The following is a 15,917-nucleotide window of genomic DNA, read 5'->3' on the forward strand; positions in this document are numbered from 1 at the left end:
CTCTGAGGGAGAAGGGAGGATCAAAATTGTACAAACATACTAAAATTTAATACATCACATATCATGATCCTGACCATTTTTAGATAGAGATAATGTAATTGGTCAAAATTGCTTGCTTTTTTGTGCCACTCAGCGGAAGAGTTACATTTACGAATGAAGAGATCTATCTTCTGTAAATCATTGAATTATTTAATAACTTTGCCGGATACACCATTTGTCCAATAAATGGCCCTCGAGCAGTCGCGGCTTTGACTACCTGCAGCGACGCCGCGCTCACGCGGTGTACCACATGCGTGCATTTTTCATGATGCGTGTCTCAGTACACGACGCAACCGCTCCCGGGATATTTATCAATTAATCAATTCCGGGATTTAAAATCTTCATGCAGTGCTAGTTGATGACACATTTGCTAATCAATCGAAAGGAAAGCAACATTTGACCATTTCAGCCCCCCAAAACCCCCAACTACGAAACAACTTTTGTATTTTCAAATTTTTTAAATTTTGCATGAAGTGCGTTACGCGCTAGGTTTCCTTCTTCCCCGTTATGTAATTTTTGAACGAACCCTTGCATGTCAGTCCTCGATCTATCAAACAAATTTATAACTTTATTTCTGACTAATTCCAAACCCTAATGCACACAAACGGGCTTCTGATGAAATCTTCCCCATGCTCCTGCCGATTCCAAATCGCCGTGAGTGGGAATCGGAATAAAAGCTGAGAATCAGCACGATATTTTCGAGCAGGTTATCTTTCGCAGCTGAAAGAAAAATAGTTCGAGAGCGCTCTCGCAATTTTCATTCCAGTTAGTTGGCGGGCAACACACTCACGCTGGATGAGTTCATTCACGCCTTTGTGAGTAAATGAACGAGTTGTTGTTTCTATGATGAACATTTGGGACGATACACACTGAAATTAATTGTTTGGCTTTCGCGAGAATTTTCGTCTATCAGTAACCTTGTTTAAAGAATCTTCCATGTATTTTAATGATTGCTAAGAACCTTTAATGACACCTGCAGCTATTTTCAATGATCTACAGTCGTGCTTGTTGTTTGAAAGTACATTTTGATTCTCTTATTGTATGAAAAAAGGGCAAAATGGGGCAAAATGGAATACTTCCCGTGCCGTGCGGTGAATGAATTCAGCACCAATCGATTTCTCGTATTTTTTTGCGTCAGAAATGGTCTACTTCATGTACCGAAACCAGCGGCGTTAAAAGATCCGTTTTTTGGGTCGATTTTTCCCACTGTGCTGTGTTCTAAAAGATTCACCCTAAAGTGCACCTTGTACAAGACGTTGATAAGACTGGTGGTCCTCTATGGACACGAGACATGGACCATGCTCGAGGAGGACCTGCTCGGAGTTTTCTTCGACGGTGTGCAGGAGAACGGTGTGTGGCGGAGAGCCGGAGAATCATGAACCACAAGCTCGCTGCACCCTACGGTGAACCCAACATCCGAAAAGTGGCCAAGACTGGAGAGATACGGTGGGCAGGACATGTTGCAAGACTGCCGGACAACAACCCTGCAAAGTTGGTGTTTTCTAACCATCCGGTTGATACAAGAAGACGTGGAGTGCAGAGAGCATGATGGGCGGTGCAGCTGGAGCGTGATCTGGGGCGAGCGTTGGGCGTGACCGACGTTGTAGAGCTGCAGCCGCATATCGAGTACTATGGCGGAAAATTATTCATTCAGTGTTATCATGAATTTGATTTTGATCCAAATATTTGAAATAAAAGTGCCTCATTGCGTCGGTGAAAAAAAATAGTGAATTAACTCTGATGAATTTGGTTATCGAACGTTTGTGAGCTCGTGCCTTTAAGAAGCATTTAATACTTCCGCAAATAAAGACCTCACCGAGGCTAAATGCTGTGCCATTGGTCCCATCCGTTGTTGCAATACAGCCTTCTCCTTGGGAGAACATTTCACCCCGCTCGCCCCCAAAAGCATTGAAGCAAAGTTCCGTGCCGTACTTGGCTGGGATCGGGCCGCCGACTGGCAGCCGAGTTTGAAAAGTGCTTTTTCCGAAAGGTTTTTCAACGGTGGTGGTGATGGTGGCGGTGAGTTGGCAAAAGATGGAAAGCGCATGCAACGGCTTCCAGGCAAGAGTTTTATGTAGCAGTCAGTCAGACGCGTACTTTCTTTCCGGCTTTGGGTTAGCTGGAAAGTTAAGCTTGAAGGGTGTATCAATTAGGAAAAGTGCTCGGATGATTTGGGGCGGATGGACGGATAGGGAAGGGGTAAAGTCAGTCCTGGTTTTACGAGACGGATTAGTCAATGGACCGTTTTGATCTTGTTAGCGAAGCGAAGCAGAACTCGGAAGCGAAAGCGTTTTCAGCCGTTTAACCCTCGAGCGATCGCGCTGTTGTATTTTGTACAACACGATGAAAAAATGTCGCTTTTTGTACTCAGCATTAGCGTGGTGCTGACGCAGGTAGTCAACCGCGCGAGTAACGGAAGGTTAAACACGGTGTCCAATCGATTAATGTGGGAAACGTTCTTTTTGAGACTTGATGGATATTGGAAACATTTTTCGAAAGCACATAACAAATTTATTTGGCAAACAATCTTACAAAGGAATCTCAGTAGTGGGGTTTGTGGTCGTAGGCGGGTTTATGTGGGACACATGGCACATGGGCAACTTCTGGGGCGCATCCGACCAACAGGTTGGCTCCGCACTTAACATGGGGAGCTTTCACGGCGTAGGCGTGGTGGACGACGTCGTGGCCGGCGTGATATCCGTGGGCCACTGGTTCGACGTGGTAACCGTGATGACCGTAGGACCGTCCGTGGGCAACATGGCCCTTGTGGGCTGGCGCTGCGGGAGCGTGATGGCCGTGGGCAGCCGGGGCCTTGTGCATGGCCGGGGCGACGTATCCATGGTGCGCAGGAGCAGCATGATGAGCAGGTGCGGCGTGGTGCGCAGGAGCAGCGTGACCATGTTCAGCAGGCTTGTGGTGAGGGTACTTCAGTGGTGCTGGAACCGGGTGCTTGTGGGCTCCATGGGCTGGTGCGGGAGCAGGAGCTGGTTTGGCATCATGGCCAGGAGCGTGATGCATTGGGGCTGGGGCAGCATGATGAGCAGGTGCTGGAGCAGGTTTCATGTGACCATCGCCGTGGCTTGGGGCTGCATGGGCATGTTCTGCCGGTTTCGGTGCGTGCGCTGGTTCCGGAGCCTTGTGACCGTGATCTGGAGGTGAAGGAGCGGCTCCAACCAGTCCAACAGCCAAAACGGCTGCCAACACAAACAAACACTCAAATTTTGCCATTTTACTTTCGAACGCGTGACACTGATCGACACTATCAATATCGTACTGCTGAGTCAAATGAATCTACTCGACGTATTTTATATGGCATGATGTGCTAAAACTGCTCCATCATTTTTGACTTATTGCTTGAGTTTCACTTTTTGGGCGGTATCAACAATCAAAGTTTGTGCGCACTGTGAGGAGGTTTGCCAAGTGCGTATTTCCTGTTTGGCTTCCGCGTTCAGTTGGAATGTTGTACTGCTCGGTGTGAGCTAGCTTGAAGTATCGCAAAGGTGAATGAAGTCCACGCTTTAGTTCCAATGTTTAACAGTTTTGGATACAACAAAGTGTCGATGCATTCACAATATAAATAATCCTCAATGAAATGCTTCTCAAAAGAAATTGTTATCGATTCAAAATTTTTCAATGATGTGCCACAGTAAATCTGGTTGATATGTAGTGCCGTATAATGACTTTGTTGTGAATATTCTGTTTTTTTTTTTTGCAAAGTCCATGCACATGCATTTTTTGCCATTTATTGGGAAATGTGAGGTCAATTATTTTGAGTTACCTCTATTAGATCACTAAAAGGTGTTTGGGATTTTTGAAACGTTTCTGGAAGAATAACCAACAATGGAACCTACACATTCAACACAACATTCCTCTTGGAGATTTTCCGAGATTCCTTATAGTGTTCCTCTTGGAACTTTCTCAAATGATCTTCCCGAGATTTCTACTAGAGCACCTCCAAGCATTTTAATTTTCTGCAAGAGTTCCTTCTTTTATTTCTTCTGGAGCTTCTTCCTGGATTTATACAGGAGTAGTAGCGGGGATATTTCCTAAAGGTTCTCGCGAGAACCGTTTTTAGTCATTTTACTTGAGTTTTTTTGTATTTTTTTTTAGATTTCTTCCAGTATTGGAATGTCTCTCAGAGTTTTTCTGTATAAACCCTGGACTTTTTCCGGAGTACCTTTTGCGATTTCTGCAGGAGCCATTGCTGATATTTCTTCTCGCGTTTTCTTTCAGAACTTTTTCTAGGCTTTTTCGCGTAGTTGTAGACCGCATTTCTTGCAGTGATCCACCTGACATTTTTATAGATTTTCTTGGTTATATTCCCAGAGTTCTTTCCGAAGTTCCGTCCAGAAATTGTCCCGAGATTCTGAATGCTCCGTGTGGGAGTTTTTTCAATGCTTGCTTCCTGAATTCTTACAGGAATTTTCGAACGAGCTTTTTTCTCGGAATGTCTCCTAGGATAACTTATAAGATTTCGTGTGAGAAATTTCCAGAGATATATTGGAAGGAAGCCCGGAAAGTCTCTGCTTAAGACTTATTGGGGGAATCGAGAGAAACTTCAAAAGAAATCCGGAAGAAAAAGTTAAGGAAATTCAAGGTGAATCTCTAAAATCGTTAAAAAGAAATCCCGTGATGAAATCCTAGAAACTTTTGGAAAGCTAACAAAACCACTACGATAAAATCTGGTAGCATATCAGGGAGAAATCTCGGGAGGTACTTTAGCAGAGACCCCATGCAAAATTCTTGTGGAGCGGACATGATGTGATGGTTAAAGCACATCACATGACTATCACCCCGAGGAACTGCGATCGAGTCCCACCCTTGATCAAACTTTGACAAATTCTAGAAAAAATTTGCGGGAATAATTATATGAGAATTAAAAGGCACAACCCAAGTAACAATAAATGCTAAACAGTGAGAGTATTGGCTAAACATTGGCTGGTTAATAGTGCCAGTGGCTAAAAACAATGACAGCTGAATATTGGTCTGAAGTGTGGCTTGTTCAACCTCTTTAATCAGCAATACATAAATAGCTGAATATGAATTTGAATAGAATATTCTCCATCTGTGTAACCAGCTTTAAACCATAAACCAGCCTACAGAATTATCCATCTGTTGGTCAGCCTTTAATAAAATAATTTTTGACAGCTGACCCAAGTAAGTGTCCATATCGCTTCTCCAGACACTCGTCCTCAATACAGACTCAGTTAAACTGGTGCTATTGATTTTTCAGACACAACAAGTGATGCTCTCGTTTTCAGGAATCTGTATACAATTGTGTGTGGTGTAGTTGCTAAGATTAGTGACTATAAATGAAGGCATCCGAGTTCAATTCCCAGTTTTTCACATAAATTAATTTATACATTCCAATATATCTCTTCTGGGAAATAAAGTTGCAAATAATGAAATTAAGCTTACGAAATTGTATTTTTTTACAATAAATAAATTTGATTGATAACTGATTGAGCACATATTAAGCCTTAAATCAGCCTTTCAAAGAACCTCCAATCAGCAAAAGATTGAATAAAATCACCAAAATTAGATGTTTAGGAACTGATTAAAGGATTGTACAAGAGGTGCCCAGCTTTTGTTCAAATTGTTGGAAAAACGTTTGTACAGCCTGAAATTGTTACATAATATCGTTACAAATATCGTAGACATCCAAGGAGCAATCCTGGAAGGAATTCAAGGAAGAATTATGGATGAAATTTCGAAATTCTATCATCAGCACAGAGAACAGGCATCGAACTTCAGTTTCAAAACTGTGTTACGAATTTATCGGTCATATCGTCTGTGAAATTACAGATTGGACATCTGAATGTTCTTCCCTGATTTTTTTTTTGGATTGAGTTCTTGGAAAAAATTAAAGGTTAAATGCAATTTCGTTTGATGGTGTGGTTGGATGGAATAAATCTTATGCAATTTTCCTTAAAACGTTTATTTAGTTTTGGGGATATTTTTGAAAGCATATAATCAACAAAAAAAATGGAACTATTTCATTAAAAACTTTCAAAATTCCATTTTCTAAAAATCTGAAAAACTCAGGATATTTTCTTCTGTCTTATGGCTCAAGCCAAGAATGTAGATAAAACTTAAAACCCTTTTTTGAAACCTTATTTGAACCATAAGATAAAAAAATCACAGCTTTTCCAGATTTCTCGAGGAGAGTTTTGAAAGTCCATAATTAAAATATTATTCCAATCTTTTAAAAAATGGTTTGCGGTTACAATATTTTTTTTGATTTAATTCTAGTTCAATGTTGAGTTCAATATTACCCAGACAGGCTCGCTGAACATACACTACGCTGTCATGGTTCGTGTAGCTTAGCATTTTGGGAGAATTGAATTGTTTAGTTCAATAAGTAAGGTAACAGAAAACAGCAAGAAAAATACAATTCTTGTCAACGGACATTGACTAAAACAAAATAGTGTGGAATTTGAATTAAGTTAAAAAACACAAATAAAAAAAAAATAAAACAAATAAAAAACACTTGTTGAAAAAGAGAGTAACACTGAATGCAGCAAGTCACTCCACACTGCCACTTGCATAAAAAATCACGTTATCTAATTGTTTTAAATAAAAACAAAAAAAAAAACAAATAAATATAAACAAAGCATTTTAGAGCTAACACTTACCAACAGAGTTTGAGTAGAGTCTGGAAAGAGAAAAAAATGTAGAATAAATTATTATTTTTGTTGCATCAAACGGTTTGTCACTCCTAAATCCAATCTGGTCCCTCAAAGTCGTATCCAACAGAGGATAGCCTTCCAAATCAGCGATGCCAGATGATTTTTTTTTTCTGAAAAATCTGTATCACTCTTTTCAAAAAATTGTATCCCATACAAAAATAAATGGCCCTCAAAATTCTGTATTGCATATAAAACCGAAATCTGTACGGATGCTCAAAAATCTGTACAATACAGATAAATCTGTATACATGGCATCCCTGATCCAAAGGGTCCAGTAGTGTTAGGAATTGCTATGTGCAGGGATGGCATTCACCATTTGCAAGGAGTTACATTCACTTGCTACTATCTCAGTTCATAAGCATGCTATCAAAAAACAATGTATGGATGACTTTTACCTTGTAGTTTTATCTGAAAGTTTGCCGAATAGCGTAAGGGTCGCACACGCATGCTTAACTCGTGAGCGAGCTGTGAAAGCAACTCTCCACGCCGTGAATGTAAATTACATTCATGTAAATCATGTAACTCATGGTTTTAGAGCCTAAAGCTTCATTAAGCAGACGCCATGTTGAATTTGAAGCCACCATTTTGGATTTTAGACCGCGCCATCTTAGATATTCTAGTCGCCATTTTAGGAGTCCAGACATCTTCCCCATATCAAATATTTCCATTTAGCATGCTTTAAGAGCCTAAATCTCTATTAAACAGCCGCTATCTTGAATTTTGAGCCGCCTCCTTGAGCATTTGGCTGCTGTCACCTTGAATTTTTGGTCAACATCGTGCAGTTTCTGGTCTCCAGTGTTGATTTCCGCACAAAACTCGTCAACCATGCTAAAGGTTACAGAAATCGCCACAGTTCGATGTATCGCATGATAGGGCTAGTTCAGTTTTATATACGGCTAGTTCTACCGGTGCTGGTCCGGATCACTGAAATGGCCATAACTCCGGAACGCCTTGGCCGATCTGGACCATTTTTGATAGCAAACAATTCCGGTTCGATTCAAGCTATAATCCGAAAAGTCGGCCAATGGGAAAAGTCTTAAAAGTGAGTGAACTTATTTTGCGCACATACATACATACATACATACACACATACAGACATAATCTCAATTCTATATCTTTTTTGTTAACGGTGATTAAACCCAACAAATAATCTCAAATCGTTGAACTGAGTTGATTGGTATATGCGACTTGATCCTCCGAGCCTTTTTTTTTTTTCGAAAAATCGTTTTTTCAGTGAACATATAGTTTTTTAGTACACTAAGGGGCTGTCCATAAACCACGTGGTCATTGGGAGGGGGGGGGGGGTTTCGGCCAATGACCATTTTGTATGGACAAATAAAAAAATTTGTATGGACTAATGACCACGCGGGGGGGGGGGGGGGGGGGTTGAAAAGTCCCAAAAAAATTACCACGTGGTTTATGGACAGCCCCTAAGTGTACGAGAAAGGCAAACACTACTTTCGAGCTTTTTTGCTTTAGTTATCTAACTAAACTAATAGATTCCAAGATCTTTTTTGATAGCAAATTTAATAACCTTTCAAATTCGTATAAGTTTGACCATTTTCAAGTTATAGCCAGTTTCAGGCAAGCAAAGTCAAAAACATGTAAAGTTCAATTACTACGTAACGGTTGAGAATTGACTATATGCGTAAAACATTTTTTACCAGTCTGAACCTGTCTGCATGCTAACGATCATGGGATTATCAAAAAAAATACGAGCTTTTCTTTGTCGCATACATAGGTTCAGTTCAATTTTATATTTGGCCGCTTTTGGATAGACACCCGAAACTGGTTACGGCACTACCGGCTGTCCCTAATGTGGATGTTCTTGTAGGTAAAAAACTCTCTGCAGCAGCGCCTTTCGTCAACGCAGCTCAAAGCTGAAAATTTATTGGTCTCATTAATAATAGTTTTACCACATTATATAAGTAGCTATCGGTCTTACATTTGTTCTTCTCCCAATAACTTGTCGACACTTCTCAAATTCACAAGGGTTTATCGTGCCCCAATTCCCCTATAAGTTCACAGTAAAAGGATCAAAAGTGTAAATAATGATATTCGGGAAGAAGTAATAAATACTATATAGATTAATAATACCTCCTACGCTCGTACTTATCAGCTTAGTACTCTTACGATCGCTACAAGAGCCTCTTCCGAATAAATTACCAATAGTAATCTGCGGCCTACAAGAATGTAATATTAGCGCTAGTCATAATCGCTTAACCTTAAAAATAAACTTTCATGCCGAAAACTATTAAAGATTCGTACCGGCCGTTTCTTTTCACAGCGAGAATCGCACGCAGTCAATTGGCAAATGATTCAAACTAGTTCAACAATTATTGGCTGCAGTTGGCCCGAATTCAATTAGAATTATAATAAATTTAGATTTCAATCTGCACTTGCATTTCATGCCCACTACTCAAGTCTTTCGTCTTATTGCTATTTTTCCCTGCAGCTTCCAACTCATGACGCTTCTGACAGACCGCTTTGTCTGTCATTCTTCGGGTTGTCATTATCCTGGCGAAGCTTAGCAGTGGTGCCAGAACATCCCCCACCCCGTGGATCCTGATGAGGACCTTTGGGGTCTGTGAAGGATTCACTTCCAGCAACCTCCATCACTGCTAGCTTGACGACCGGTCGCTTCAGCTCCTTGCCTCCCGCCGTTCTTATGATTGCTTGTCGAACTCTTCCGTCACTCCCCACGATCACCTGCATCACTTGGCCACGCACCCAAGTTCTTCGACTTCCTTCGGCAACGTAGACCAAATCACCAACCTGCACCGGCTTACCATCGGTGAACCACTTGGACCGTTTGTTCAAGGTAGGGAAGTATTCCTTCAGCCATCGTTGCCAAACTGCATCAGACAGGAATTGTGACCTTTGGTAGCTGCTTCTTAACGCTGACGCCAAGTCCACCGGTGTTCTCAATGGGTCTTGCATTCCAGACGATCTCCCCAAGAGGAAGTGATTCGGTGTGATTGCTTCCCCATCCGCTGACCCCTGAGGCATGTACGTAAGAGGTCTGGAATTTATGAACCCTTCCGCTTCAGCCAACACCGTCAGTAAAATCTCGTCGTTTAATTTGCGTCCATCGTCAAGTGCTCGAATCGCCTCCTTGACACTCCTAACCATTCGCTCCCACACGCCGCCCATATGTGGTGCGGACGGTGGGTTGAATGTCCATTTGGTGCGCGCATCGGTAAAGGTTTCGGCACACTCATTATTGATATGTTTTATCTGCTTGGCTAACTCATTACTCGCACCCACGAAGTTAGTGCCGTTGTCTGAAAATATCTCAACTGGCGGTCCACGCCTACGGACAAATCTTCTTACGGCCATTATGCAGGAATCTGTGGACAAGTTGTGAGCGACTTCCAAATGAATGGCACGCGTTACCAGACATGTGAAAACAGCCACGTATCGTTTTTCCTGTCGACGTCCTACGAATGTCTCCAGAGGGCCCAGGTAATCTACACCGACGTAACTGAATGGCCTGATAAATGGCGTTAGACGCTCTTCGGGAAGGGGTGCCATTCGAGGTACTTGCGGTTGACACTTAGTCAATTTGCATCGCTGGCAGCTTCGCATCACTTTGTCGATCGCCGACCGTAGATTGAAGATGTAGAATCGTTGCCGTACCTCATTAACCACCGTCTCACGGTTCGCATGACCGTATTGACGATGGTAGTCGCTCAACAACAGCGTTGTAATTGTGTGGTCCTTGGGTAGTATTATGGGAAAGCGGGCGTCAAACGTTGCATAACTCGCGTTGACTGTACGGCCTTCCACTCGAATAACGCCGAACTGGTCCGCAAACGGAGACAACCTATATAGAGGGCTAGATTTTTCCAGGCTTACCCATTTGTCAAGATGTGACTCATCTCGATTGCTGAGTAGAATTTTTGTTTCATCTGGATAGGCATCATTTTGTGCAACTCTCCACAGAAGTTGTTCTGCTTGAAGGTACTCGTGCTGACGTAGAGGAATCGACGGGCGCATTGTGTGGTTTTTGTGAACAGAAGCAGAAGTTGTTACTGCCTCAATTGGAAGCCCTGCTGTTTTCCGCCGACAATTCGATACGAAACGATGTACAAGTGCAACTGTTCGAAGCAACACTTTCCATTTTGAGAATCTCCCAACATCGATAAGGCCTTCAGGTACCGAGATATTATGTAATAAGAGATGTGCTCTCAACTCCTCGATAGTTTCCGGAACTTGCTTTTGTTTTGGCCAATCGTCCATGTCGCTGTAGAGAAATGAGTTTCGACCATTGAACCACCTTCCGTTTGAGTCGGGCACGGTGTCCTTGCCCCACTTTGTCAAGCAGTCAGCCAAATTCTCCTTCGATGGCACATATCGCCAGTTCCTGGGTTCAGTCAGTGACAAAATCTCCCCAATTCGACAAGCGACGAACTGCTTGTAGTTTCGATGTGTCGAACGAATCCAGGCTAGAACTACCTCCGAATCCGTGTGGATGTACTTATGCGCGATTGGCAATGAGTGGTTGTCGCTCACAGTATGTAGCATTCGTGCTCCCAAAAGCGCCGCTTGGAGTTCCATTCGCGGAATGGACTGGTACTTGAGAGGGGCTACTTTGCTTCGAGCCATAATCAGTGAACATTGTACTTGTCCGTCGCACACGAGCCGAAAGTAAGCCGCACATCCGTAGCCCATTTCACTGGCATCGGTAAAGACATGCAATTGTAATGACCCGTATGAGCTGGGATGGGCAGATCCAAAGTAGTGCCTTGGGATTTCTAGCTCAGTGATACTCGGAAGTAGACTGATCCATCGCCGCCACTTCTCATGCTCTTTATCGCCTACGTTAGCATCCCAATCCAAGCCAAGTCGCCAAAGATCCTGTATCAGCATTCTACCGTGGATCAAAAACGGTGCCAGCAGTCCTAACGGGTCGAAGAGGCTCATTATGATGCGCAAAGCAATCCGCTTGGTTGGTCGCCGATCTTCGAACACGTACGGAGTCAAATCACTGTGCCAGCTCGTTGAAAATACGAAGACATCCTTTTCAGGGTCCCAGGCTATGCCGAGAACACGTTGTCGTTTTTCTTCTTTACTGCAGTCAATCGAGAGCAGTCGTTGCTCCGACGCTACTCCTAAGCTTTGTAGAACGTGGATGCTGTTGCTTACCCAATTTCGCATATTGAATCCGCCTCTCGAGTGAATCAGTTTTACTTGCAAGGCACGTTCCGACGCTTCTTCCGGAGTATCAGCACTGTCGAAGTAATCGTCCATGTACGTTTTCTCTTTGATGGCCAGTGCTGCTTCCGGAAATTCAATCGCGCTTTCTTCCGCGTTTCTGTGCATAACGAATTGTGCAGCGCATGGAGAGCAAGTGGCTCCAAATGTAGCAACGTCCATGATGTAGACATCGGGCTGCTGGCTTGTATTGAAACGGAAAAGGAACCGTTGCGAATGGGTGTCTTCTGGTTTGATACGAATCTGGTGAAACATCTTTTCGATATCTCCTCCGAAGCCGACGCGTCTTTCACGAAATTTACAGATAACTCCCGGCAATTGAACCAGCAAGTCGGGTCCCTTCAACAGCTGGGAGTTTAGTGACACTCCGTTCACTTTTGCGGCTGCGTCCCACACAAGTCGTATTTTTTCTGGCTTTTTAGGATGTGTCACTATGTTGAGTGGCAAGTACCACACTCGATCAGGGTTGGCCTCCTGAAGTTCATCTCGTTTCGCTTTGTGAGCGTAGCCTCTCTCGATGTACTCTTGGATTTGCCGATGTACGTTGTCGCATAAATCTGGATTTTTTGCTAACTTCGATTCAAGATTTCTCAGTCTTTTGATCGCCATAGGTAGGCTATCCGGAAAGCATATTTCGTCGTTTCTCCACAGTAATCCAGTGACGAATCGCCCATCTTCACGAACTGTTGTTCGCTCCAGAATCTCCCTAGCCCGAGTGATTTCCGCAGATTCCGGTAATGGAGAAGGACTGATTCCGGTGTCCTCTAGAACAAACTGTTGTCTAATCATCTCGTTCAGCTCCCGTTCAGCGATAGTCTTGTGCCCGTGGATCCCGAAAAATGGGCGTGCATCGGGGTTCATGCCCGAAGGCCCATAGATTGTCCAGCCTAAAACACTTCTTACAGCGATGGGTTCATTCGGTCGACCAACTCGACTCTCAATCGGAACTAAGAGTTCGAGATTGCGCAAACCAATAAGTACCTTCGGTTCGGCGTTTTGGAACGAAGCCATAGGAACGTCTCGCAGGTGTTTAAAACGACTGGCCATTTCATCCATTTGCAAATTTTGCTTCGGTAGATTTAACGCAGCTACAGTGCGCGCGTCTGACAATTTGAATCGCTCCTGTGCACCCCTTGCTGAAATCACCAAATCAACGCGCTCTGACAAATTTTCCTTTCGATTAACATTCGAGGTCCACGTCAATTCCAACGGCTCCGCAATACCGACGATTCCTAGACTACGCGTCACACTGGCATCGATCAAGGTGTGAGATGAGCCCTCATCAAGAAAAGCGAAACTGTCCATATTCCGTGTTCCATTGTGCAATGTGATTGGAACGACGCGGAACAACACGGCCGACGTTGCAATTCGATGCGCCTTGCAGTCGGCTCGCACCACAGTTGCTTCTGCGTCTCGATGCAGTAGAGGATGATGCCGAGCGCGACAGTCTCCGATATTGCAGAAGTATCTTGATTTACACGGCCAGTTTCCATGATTGTAGAGGCAAATCTCGCACAGTTTGTTCTTCTCTACTGCATTCAAACGCGCCTCAAGACATAGCTGCTTGAACTCGTCACAGTTTCGAACTCGATGGTCAAGTTTTGCACAAATTGGGCATGGCTTTCGAGGGGGGTCGTTTCTCGACGTATCTGCATTCTCGTTGTGAGTGTGGATGTGGGCTTTCTGATTTGACTTTGTTCTTTCGGAGTTGCTGCCGCTGCTCTTAGGTGGTATGAGAGTCGTCACCTCACTAGCATCCACCACTAATCGGTCCATGAATTCGCCAAACTCTTTCAGAGATGGATCGACGAATAATCGCTTGTGTCGGACCCAATCAAGTTTAATAGCAGCCGGTAACTTCTCCACAAGTTCTTCTAGTAGTGTCGGGTTTGTCAGATGACTACGTAGATTCGCGGCCTCCAGATGGTCGCACAGCTGCTGAACGGCCATTCCAAAATTCACTAGGGTATCTAGCCGCTCCGGCTTTGGAGCATCCAGACGTCGAACTTTCGCAAGAAGATTTTTCACGAGCAATTCAGGCCGCCCGTACAATCTTCGAAGGGTTTCCATTATCGATGGCACGGCATGCGGGAACATCAACTTTGTCACCACAGCTTCACGTGCTGGGCCTACAAGGCATTCGCGGAGTCTAATGATATTCTCGACCGGTGAAAATCCACATGCTGAATTGGAATCCAAATAGCTGCTGTAAAATATAGGCCATTCCTCGGGATCACCCGAGAACGATGGCAGCTTTTTTGGCCAAAGCTGTCTTGCGGCAAGTTGATTTGCATTCGGTTGTGTTATGATTTCTTCATTAACACGTGCTTCCATTTCCTTCTCGAAACGGTGCCTATTCCCGATTTCGACTGTTGCTCTTCTCTCAGAAGCAGCAGGCTTGCTTTTTGAGAACATGGGAGCAGTGTTCGCTGTTATTTCTATTTCGTTCGATGATCTTCCAGCAGCGGAGACGCCGGCCACTGAAGCTTCTTCTTTTTCGCATTTTTCTCGCCTAACTCCGTCGCGCGACTCCTGGTCTTCCAGCCACTGTCGCGTCATCGACTTTCGGGATCGTGAAGTGCACTGAGAAACAATTTCATCCTCAAGTTGTTCCTCTAATTCGTGCTTCTCTTCCAAGTACTGCTCCAAATCCCGTAGCTGCTGCCGGGCAATCGCATTTTCCTGTTCTTCTAGCTCCTTTTCTTTCCGCAGGCGAGCCCTTTCTTGTTCTAGCTCTCGTCGCTGGTTTTCGAGCTTCTGAAGTTCCAACTTTCTTTTCTCTTCCAACCGCTGTAATGATACTTGGATGGAGCCGCGAGAGCTATGGGTACTGGCTCGCACTGATCCTTTCACAGTTTCAGCTCGCTTCGAGATATCCGGGTGCTTTTTAGGAGTTTTTTCGACGGCTGATGACGCGCGTGGAGGCACGTTCTTGAGGCCGCTGCCGGTTAACAGCGATGCTCCATGTTTTTCATGATCCACTCTATCCCCGTCTTTCTTACGACTGTTCTCCGGGTTGATTGAACCAGCAGCATCCTTCGCTGGTAACTTCTTATTTCTTTTATCCTTGTCCAGACTTGTTCCGATCGAAGGAGGGACAGGAGGCGTACATTTTTCGCAGTGCCACGGTCTGTGCTCTATTCCGGGTGTAACACCAGCGCAGCCCAGATGATACCAATCCAGGCATGCGTCGCACATCACCATGTTTTCGAACGAGTTCGGTTTCTCGCACTTGTTGCAGTCAAATCCATCCTGTTCATGAGACATGTTTGGCCAAATCTTTGAGAATGTTCTTGTAGGTAAAAAACTCTCTGCAGCAGCGCCTTTCGTCAACGCAGCTCAAAGCTGAAAATTTATTGGTCTCATTAATAATAGTTTTACCACATTATATAAGTAGCTATCGGTCTTACATTTGTTCTTCTCCCAATAACTTGTCGACACTTCTCAAATTCACAAGGGTTTATCGTGCCCCAATTCCCCTATAAGTTCACAGTAAAAGGATCAAAAGTGTAAATAATGATATTCGGGAAGAAGTAATAAATACTATATAGATTAATAATACCTCCTACGCTCGTACTTATCAGCTTAGTACTCTTACGATCGCTACAAGAGCCTCTTCCGAATAAATTACCAATAGTAATCTGCGGCCTACAAGAATGTAATATTAGCGCTAGTCATAATCGCTTAACCTTAAAAATAAACTTTCATGCCGAAAACTATTAAAGATTCGTACCGGCCGTTTCTTTTCACAGCGAGAATCGCACGCAGTCAATTGGCAAATGATTCAAACTAGTTCAACAATTATTGGCTGCAGTTGGCCCGAATTCAATTAGAATTATAATAAATTTAGATTTCAATCTGCACTTGCATTTCATGCCCACTACTCAAGTCTTTCGTCTTATTGCTATTTTTCCCTGCAGCTTCCAACTCATGACGCTTCTGACAGACCGCTTTGTCTGTCATTCTTCGGGT

General features: G+C 43.7%; 3 protein-coding genes across 3 annotated transcripts in view; 1 reads left to right on the top strand and 2 right to left on the bottom strand.

Annotated features, from left to right (window-relative positions):
• Positions 1-2,265: 2,265 nt before the first annotated feature.
• On the bottom strand, positions 2,266-4,857 carry LOC134285928 (vitelline membrane protein 15a-3-like). The gene is made up of 2 exons (XM_062847483.1): positions 3,108-4,857; positions 2,266-3,005 (listed from the first exon to the last, which is right to left on the bottom strand). The coding sequence occupies exons 1-2, from the start codon at positions 3,265-3,267 to the stop codon at positions 2,581-2,583; spliced, it is 585 nt and encodes a 194-aa protein (XP_062703467.1). The 5' UTR covers positions 3,268-4,857; the 3' UTR covers positions 2,266-2,580.
• A 3,252-nt stretch (positions 4,858-8,109) lies between these two features.
• LOC134287769 (uncharacterized) overlaps positions 8,110-15,917 on the top strand; it is a 289,934-nt gene continuing 282,126 nt past the window's right edge. The window contains exon 1 of the mRNA XM_062850630.1: positions 8,110-8,162. The gene's annotated coding sequence lies outside the window, so the exon portion shown is untranslated. The remainder of the gene's footprint in view (positions 8,163-15,917) is intronic.
• LOC134286238 (uncharacterized) lies at positions 9,192-15,212 on the bottom strand. The gene has a single exon (XM_062847822.1). It carries the CDS (start codon positions 15,210-15,212, stop codon positions 9,192-9,194), a length of 6,021 nt encoding a protein of 2,006 aa, XP_062703806.1.

Source organism: Aedes albopictus, chromosome 2 (genome assembly GCF_035046485.1).
Source record: "Aedes albopictus strain Foshan chromosome 2, AalbF5, whole genome shotgun sequence".
NCBI classification, from domain to species: Eukaryota; Metazoa; Arthropoda; class Insecta; order Diptera; family Culicidae; genus Aedes; species Aedes albopictus.

Excerpts from the sequence above, each read along its gene's own strand:
- LOC134285928 (XM_062847483.1), bottom strand. The coding sequence starts at position 3,267 with ATGGCAAAATTTGAGTGTTTGTTTGTGTTGGCAGCCGTTTTGGCTGTT. Across the intron at positions 3,006-3,107 it reads AGCCCCAAGCCACGGCGATG|CCCATGGAGCCCACAAGCAC; the intron begins GTCACATGAAAC and ends CTCCCGCACCAG.
- LOC134286238 (XM_062847822.1), bottom strand. The coding sequence starts at position 15,212 with ATGTCTCATGAACAGGATGGATTTGACTGCAACAAGTGCGAGAAACCG.